The sequence below is a fragment of the Electrophorus electricus genome, chromosome 4, assembly GCF_041902795.1.
Source record: "Electrophorus electricus isolate QZ-2024a chromosome 4, ASM4190279v1, whole genome shotgun sequence".
Classification (NCBI taxonomy): Eukaryota; Metazoa; Chordata; class Actinopteri; order Gymnotiformes; family Gymnotidae; genus Electrophorus; species Electrophorus electricus.
The window spans coordinates 1705124-1712936 of record NC_137500.1 but is presented as its reverse complement, the minus strand read 5'-3'; the positions used below and the strand labels follow the sequence as shown (position 1 = coordinate 1712936).

Below are 7813 nucleotides of genomic sequence, written 5' to 3'. Positions count from 1 at the left end.
TGTTTTGGCTATTATTGTGCTCATGTTTTACATTTTATTTATATGAAAATATTTAACACATTGTAACTTATATTTAATAAGTGATAATAAGTAGTTTAGTATTTCACGATATGCTCCTTGGAACATATAGTAGATTAAAATAGAAATAATGTCAGAATATCAAAATAACAGAAACAACTTTAAAAAATACACTGAAATGCCTAAACGGATGTGCAATAAAATCTTAGCCGCTGCTTCCTTTAGCGACGATTCCACATAAAGACATTCTGTGGTGGGCAAGAACCTCCAGCCACTGGATCTCCAGTATACAGAGATTTGGCTCTGTAGAGGAAACTTTTCCAGGGATGTATCATCGAAGAGTTTGCTCTGCGTAGGGATGATATACGTTCACAAGGAAGATAAAACTGATTTTTTGTTGTTCGGAATTACACGGCCAGTTCTAGCACTCACTGAACGTAAGTTTTAGCTTTGATTGTTCTTGATTGTTTTTGATTATCGTAATAAGTAGGACTGAAACAACTGAAAAAAATTATAGGCCTGTTGAAGGTAGCCTAGTTGGAGTCTGCTTGTAAAATGTTCTCACCAGGGGCTCATTCCGAGAACAAATGCTGATCTGTGAAATCTTAAATCAAATTTTACTTTTAGAGGTTTTGCTATATTTGTATAAATGTCAGCTAAAAACAACCTTTCGTAAAATCCGACCGAGATACTTCCAGACTTTCGAGCGGTCTACAAACTGTATCAAAAGACTGAAAAAACAGACTGTGTCAAAAACGATACCCTTTGTCACTCCAAAAAGTAAAGAAAGATCAGATGTTATTGTCCATTTTTACCTGCATTTGTGTAATGTGTTATATAATGTTCATTGGTTCTGCTAGGAAGTAGGCTCGGACGTCCTGTCCACGCTTTGTAGTTGGTCATCTTTCATGTCGGTTAAAAGGCCCTGTATGCTAAAATTTGTCAAAATGTATGACCCTAGTGTGGGTATTAAATGTATCGCATCATACCTCTGTTGTAAATTGTATGGGAAAATATTACCTGTGAAAACAATAGTAACAGGCGGAATATTTTGCTTAGTGCATTTGGCACAAATGCACAGTACTGCAGTTCTTTTCCGAATGCTCCAAAAAATAAGCCAGATTGTTTGTTTACTTTGGATATCTATCCCTCAAGAAATTTCACATAATACCAAAACAGTTCTATTACCACATAAGAGTAGGAGCCATTTAAAATTGTACTACTTTTAGGCAAATTCAAAATATTTTGTAGAAACAGATTTTGACTGTTTTGACTGAAACAGATACATTTTCCCATAATGCCAAAGCAATTCCACTACCTCATACATGTAGAAGCCCTTGGATATCACCAGTGCAATTATGACCAGATTCTGCTGTACTATATGTTCATAAATCCATATTAGTCATTATATCTTTAGGCAAATTAATATATTCGTATCATATAGGCTGGTTTTGGTTAGCTGTAAGGTAAACTACTGTTATGTGGTAGTAGAACTGTTTTAGCATTATTGGAAATTTCTGAAACTTAGATAACCATATTGTCTCCAAGCCCATTAAAGACATTAACATTTTAATATGGATTTTTGAAAAATTGTACAGGAGAATCTGTCCAAATTTGCACTAGTGATGGACAAAGGCTACCACTCTTGGGTGGAAGTAGAATGGTTTAGGCATTATGGGATAATTTAAAAAGTATGTAAGCATACTTTCCCTGAATGAAATGGGCATTTTAGCATCATTACAAATACCAGGACATCAGTATAGGTTTGTTAAAATTGGTGCAGTAGAATCTTTTCAAACTTGAGCTGGTGAAAGCCAAGGGCCACCAGTCAATTTGCAGTGAAGTATTTCAGTCCTGTAGTTTAGCAACGCTGCATTAGATATTGCCTCTGTTTTAGCTGGTAATCAAGTTCTATAATAAAGGTCTGAGAAACATTACATTGAAAAAGCATTTTGCACAATGCTTTTTGAGTTGTCTAAACATATTATTGTGTTTAATGCTGCAAGTAAACTGTATTTTGTACTTTTAAATGCCGTAAAAGTGCGTGTCTTTGTCAAAGCTCTTAAAAAAACAACAACAAAAAAAAAACAACAAAAAAAAACCCCAACTGTTTCTTTTTGCTTAGGGAGCGTTAGATTACGCTGAGCAGCGAAATACCGTAAAATTGCGCATATAGTCGCATTCGGATTTAACGCGCGGAAGACTTGACCGTGAATCGCTAAAGCGCGGATATCTTGACCGTGTTTCTGTTGACATCATATACTTTTAGCTCGCTAATTGGGTGAATTGATTAAGTACTTGCATTACTTGTGCAATGTGGTATAAATGTATACAACTGCAGTTGAATCTTACCAATATAGCAAAACTATATAGCAAAAAGTCTGGGTTTCTTTGCACAAAACTTTGGTAAAGATTTCATAGATAAACATTTCTTCTCGAGCTAAGCCCTGGGTCTCTGTACAGTGTTGGCATGCCCCTGGTGCCCCAAAGATCTGAAATGTCTTGCTTGGATTTACACCATATGTTTCCACATGGGAAATCCAGTTAGTTTCACTTTATTACATATTAATTTCACTCTTTATTTACTATAATTAACTTATTTTTTACTGTTATTACTATTATTTCTTGTCTTTGATCCCTACAGATAAACACTCTGTGTATTACAAATACATGATCCGGTCCGGAAACTCCATAGATAACATCACTGACTTCACTGAAGTGACTGTACTGGATGGCAAACAGATCGACTCCTACAGCAGCAGGGACAGTATCAGGACTCCAAAACAGGACTGGCTGAAGAAGCTTCCAGAGAGAGACCAGCAGACAGGCACTACAAACCTAGAGGAGTATGGAATATGGCTAAACAGCGCACTCTATTTAGTTATTAAGGACTTTGGACACAATAAGTCAGATGAGAATATATATATTTTTTTTAGTTCCTCCAAAATGTTGACATTATTAATGCAGCAGAAGGCGTAGATCAACATAATTAATTCAGCAGAAGGAGTAGATCTGCATTATCAACACAGCAGAAGGAGTGGATCTACGTTATTTACTCATTATTTACATTATTTTAGAAAGCAGATCTACTAGCATGTATTCTATGAGTAAATGATCTGGCTAGAATGTATGCTATGAGTAAATGACAGCACTTTTGTAAGTCGCTCTGGGTAAGAGCGTCTGCTAAATGCCTTAATGTAAATGTAGATTATTAATGTATTAGGAGTAGATCTACATTATTAATGCAGTGGAAGGACTAGATCCACATTTAAAGTTTTTGTCTAATGATTATTCTTAAATGGAGGGAAAAACTGAAGATGTTTAACAACCTGTTCTGTCATCAGATGTATTGCTGAGTGACCTTTTAATTGGAGAGCAGTGAAGTTTGTGGGGTTTAACGGTGTGTGTGTGCCATTGCAACTCTTTTATTATTTTTCCCAGCAAAATAACTGGAATAATGTTAATAATAAAACCATAAGGATGTAGGGCAGCCGAGAAGAGAAGCTCCGTTTCCTGAAATTTTCAAAGCCAGCTGCACTCAGCACTAACTGTAAACAGATACGGTCCTTCTCTATCAGTGTTAAATACTAAAGCAGATGAAAGTAGAGACAGAACTGGAGAAGATAGGTGGGGTTCCACATACACTGAGTGTGGAGAAAAGTTATATCTACTGTATACAGTAGTTTTGTCTGCCATTTACAGTACAATTATGTCTGACAACCAAAGACTGCCATGTTCCATTTATGGAAAGACATTTTGGGTGAGTGAAAAACTCACAAGAAAACATGTGTCTGTGTACTGAACGTGTGTCTGTGTCTCTCAATTTCAGATGTTCACATTCTTCAGTGAGGTTTGGCTGTAATACTGAAGCAACATTTAATATTTTAAATTGCAGTAATGAATACGGTTATGATGGAGAAGATCTCATCTCTTATGACTGGATCTCGAAACAGTGGAAGGCCTCAGTTGAGCAGGTCCAGCACACAGCAGACTTGTGGAATAATGTAAATGGACAAAACTTTTTGTGCGATGTGTGGAGTGGATGAAGATTTATTTGAACTACAGTAATACTGAGATCAGTCAAAGTGAGTATTTGGTCTCCACAGTAAAACCTGTTTATTTATGTCTACAGGGGTTTTCAACTCCATTTGTATTCCAGACTGGAATTGAATCTCTGCACTACACAGTACACACAGTTATTTTTGATACACTAGTAATGTGTTACTGTAAAACAAGTCCAAGTGTCATTTTGTCTTTAGAAAACGTCACGATCAGTCCCTCCCGGGTTCCGTGTTGCGTGTTTTCCCTGTCTTGTGTTTCTAGTTCTATTCCATAGTTTCATTTTCTCCTCCCCTCGTTTGATTGCTTACACCTGTCCCTCATTTCTACCTTTTGGTTCTTGTATTTAAATTCTGTCTTGCTCCCAGTGTTTTGCTGTTCATTTGAATGGTTGTGTTTATGTGATTGTGAATGTGTTGGTTTGTACTCTGTATATTCTAGCCTTAGTGTTTCTTAGCCACGAGTATTTCCTAGTCTGTTATAGCCTGCTTCCCTTGTTTGCCTTAGTGTGATTGTTTATCATGTTTCCTCATACTCTCTGTGTCAGCTCTTTGACCCTGGACTGCCTTAATGACTCTGATTCTGCATTTGCCCCTAATAAATCTCTCTGCTCTCCGCACATGCGTCTGCCTCCTTACTGCTCAATGTTACAATAAAACATAGATTACATTTTCTGCAGCGCTTTTAAATAAATTATGATCTTCCAGAATGTATACACTTCCTAGTCCCTTTACTAAGAACTGCTAGCTTGTACCTACAGTCACTGTTAACTTTAATAAGTAGGATGGCATTATAGCTGCATTATTACATCTCTGTGCACAGTTACAGTCTGTATTTTACTGTGCATGTAGGCCTGTGCTTGAAAATTGTCTTGCAGCAAGCATGTGCTCACCTTCACTCCTCCTTCACTCTCTTCATGCTCCCTTCACTCTCTCTTCATTCTGTTGGTGTCTCACATTAAAAAAGATTCAGACATGAGGAAGATGAATGTTCAAAACCAAAGTGTAGAACTGAGTCTGAGCTTCACAGTGCTAAAATAGTGGATACATTCCTGAGTCAGAAAAGGTGTCTTCATAAATAAGGTGACATATTTCTGAAAAAATGTGCAGCAGTAATGTTTTTGATAGAGAATGTTTTTGATTGAATGAAAATGTGTCTGTTTACATCTGATCTCTCTCTACAGCTAATGTGGATGTTTATATATTTGCTAAGAGAGCTGTAAGTGACCCAGGCAAACTGACCCTGACCTGCCTGGCCACGAGTTTCTACCCTAAAGACGTGATGATGAGTGTGAGGAAGTACCGCACCTCCCTGCCTGAAGAGCTGATAACGTCCTCGGGAGTCAGAACCAATGATGAAGACACCTACCAGCTGAGGAAGAGTGTGAACATCCTGGAGAATGATGAAGAATATTATGAATGTTATGTGGCCCACAGTAGTCTCACAGAACCAGTAATTATAAATTGGGGTAAGTATATTTGTGATACCGAAAACTGTATTCATGAGTTTGAGAAGATGTTGGTCTGTTAAAGTATTGCACTTTTGCAAACTGCATAAATCACATCAGACATATTGAGTTGCAGTGAGAAATACTGATGATGAGCGGAGGCAATTTATTACATTCAGAACATTCGACTTGCATCACTGTTCATGAATGTTTTGTTGTTTAATAATAATAATAGAATTTATTAGTTTACTGACTACAGATGGAAAACACAGTGACTCCTCAAAGAAAAACTCTCTGATTGGAGTTGTGATCAGAGCTGTGATCTGTGGAGCTGTGCGTATGGCAGTTGTGGCCACTATTGTGATTGTCCATAAAAATAAAAGTATGATTGGTGAGTATCTATAAACTGCTTCTGCTGAAGGTAAAATTGCTCAGGTCTCTAAGATGCTGCGGATACTGCTGCTGTGTCCAGTTATTCATAAAACCCTGTGAGGTTAAATGTGTGGGTGTCTGCTCTCCTGTTTTGTATAAGAGCTTCAGTGTACAAGTTACAGTAATTCATGACTAAGCTTTTGATTCACTTCAGAAAAATCAGATTTGTAAATATATATTCTGTTTTATGGTCAACATTTGGATTAGAAATAAGTAAACTCTGATTCCTTTAATAAGTGAATTCAGGTAAAAAAGACTCACTCCTCATAAAGAAGAAATAGTCGTGATGAACCAAAAAGGTAAAGCGTGTAATGATAGTACGTAGTCCATGGACTTATGGGAGTGAAATGTAGCATCAGTATTTTGTACTATAAATTAGTTCAGATGTGTCCTCATATAGTTTTACTGTTCAGGTGCAGGAGATCAACTCCAGCTTGTGCAAGAGACACATGGTGAGGTCCAAATGCACCAGCTAACTGACCAAGTTATTATATAAATTAATTGATTTGTATAATAAATAAATTGTATTATTTATATAATAAATAACTATTATTTATGTAATAAACTAATAAACTAACTAGTTTAAAGGAGAGATAGTCATTTTAAAAATGCACGGTGGCTGTAACTTTGGACTGGCGCTGAATCTCACTCTTCTCTGGTTAATCATATAGTTTGAAAGGGACAAATTTTCCTGTGTTTTTCCCTTATTTTAATTCTTATTCTAACAAATTCTCCCCCAGATATTGTGGCTATGCTTTCTGACTTTGGTAATGTTTTTCTACATTTAAAACATTTTGGACTTTTATTTTGAATGAGTGTTGTTCACTGTACCTTTCCTGTGTGTGAGAGCAACAATCCCATGAGTCACAATCTGAACACAGTTTCATATGCAAGATATTTAATTCAAGTCTGGGTATTTTGTCCCATATCTTGGAACATTTGTCGGTCCCAAGAGAAACCCTCTCCCATCACAATCAAGAATGAATGAAGATCCCCTTTTTTGATTCTTGAGAACATTCAGTAAATACAAAACAATAAATAACTATATACAGGAATGAAACATTTTAAACAATGTTTTATTTTTTAATATAAACAAAAATAATTGTAAAAAAATGCAAATGAATTACAATGTGTGTTTAAGGGGCTTGCACATCATGCTCTTTAATTTTATTTATTTAGTATATTAAGTAATCAGCACTGACTCACTGTGTTTAAAATGCAGCCTCCCAGTCCCTGTTATGTTCTTACTAGTTGCTAAAATGATGTGACTTCCTCCATTTTTCAGCTACAATTGCATGATATCCTATGTGAATGCTTTGTAATGACCTGGATTTCTGCATTGATGAGTAATAAAATGTGATGTTTGGTCTGTATATATGTGTGCGTTCTCTGTTTGACTCCAGAGCCAGATCCTCTGTCTCCTCCATCTCTTTGGACCACACGCTCCATTCCTGATGCCACTCCAGGTCTCCAGTCCTGCTGACCAGACAGAGGGAGTGTGAGCTGGAGCCCCGTGTGTGGCTTTAGTTCACTTACTGATATGGTTCATGGTTGTTACCCAGTGTTGGCTGCTCACTCTGTGGACGACTTTGCTTCCCACATTGACACTGAGCTTGTGTTTTCAAAATGCCACTTTCCTTGTTCCTCTGCCTCCTGTTGTACATTTGTATATAATGTATATAATGTATATAGTGTATATAGTGTATATAGTGTATATAATGTATATAGTGTATATAGTGTATATAATGTATATAGTGTATATAGTGTATATAGTGTATATAATGTATATAGTGTATATAGTGTATATAATGTATATAGTGTATATAGTGTATATAGTGTATATAGTGTATATAATGT

The 7813-nt window shown here is 36.3% G+C and overlaps 1 protein-coding gene across 2 annotated transcripts; it reads left to right on the top strand.

Moving 5' to 3' along the window:
- The first annotated feature begins 299 nt into the window (after positions 1-299).
- Positions 300-7606, top strand: LOC118240839 (class I histocompatibility antigen, F10 alpha chain-like). Of its 2 annotated transcripts, none has more exons than XR_014123028.1 (4): positions 300-455; positions 2663-4103; positions 5261-6408; positions 7360-7606. XR_014123028.1 is itself a non-coding variant. In XM_081711785.1 (4 exons), exons 2-4 carry the CDS (start codon positions 4061-4063, stop codon positions 7437-7439), a joined length of 408 nt encoding a protein of 135 aa, XP_081567911.1. In that variant the 5' UTR covers positions 300-455; positions 2663-4060; the 3' UTR covers positions 7440-7606. The 2 variants fall into 2 exon arrangements, 1 of the variants encoding a protein (XP_081567911.1); XM_081711785.1 differs by having other exon boundaries at positions 5261-5545.
- Positions 7607-7813: the final 207 nt, after the last annotated feature.

Excerpts from the sequence above, each read along its gene's own strand:
- LOC118240839 (XM_081711785.1), top strand. The coding sequence starts at position 4,061 with ATGAAGATTTATTTGAACTACAGTAATACTGAGATCAGTCAAA. Across the intron at positions 4,104-5,260 it reads TAATACTGAGATCAGTCAAA|CTAATGTGGATGTTTATATA; the intron begins GTGAGTATTTGG and ends CTCTCTCTACAG. Across the intron at positions 5,546-7,359 it reads ACCAGTAATTATAAATTGGG|AGCCAGATCCTCTGTCTCCT; the intron begins GTAAGTATATTT and ends GTTTGACTCCAG.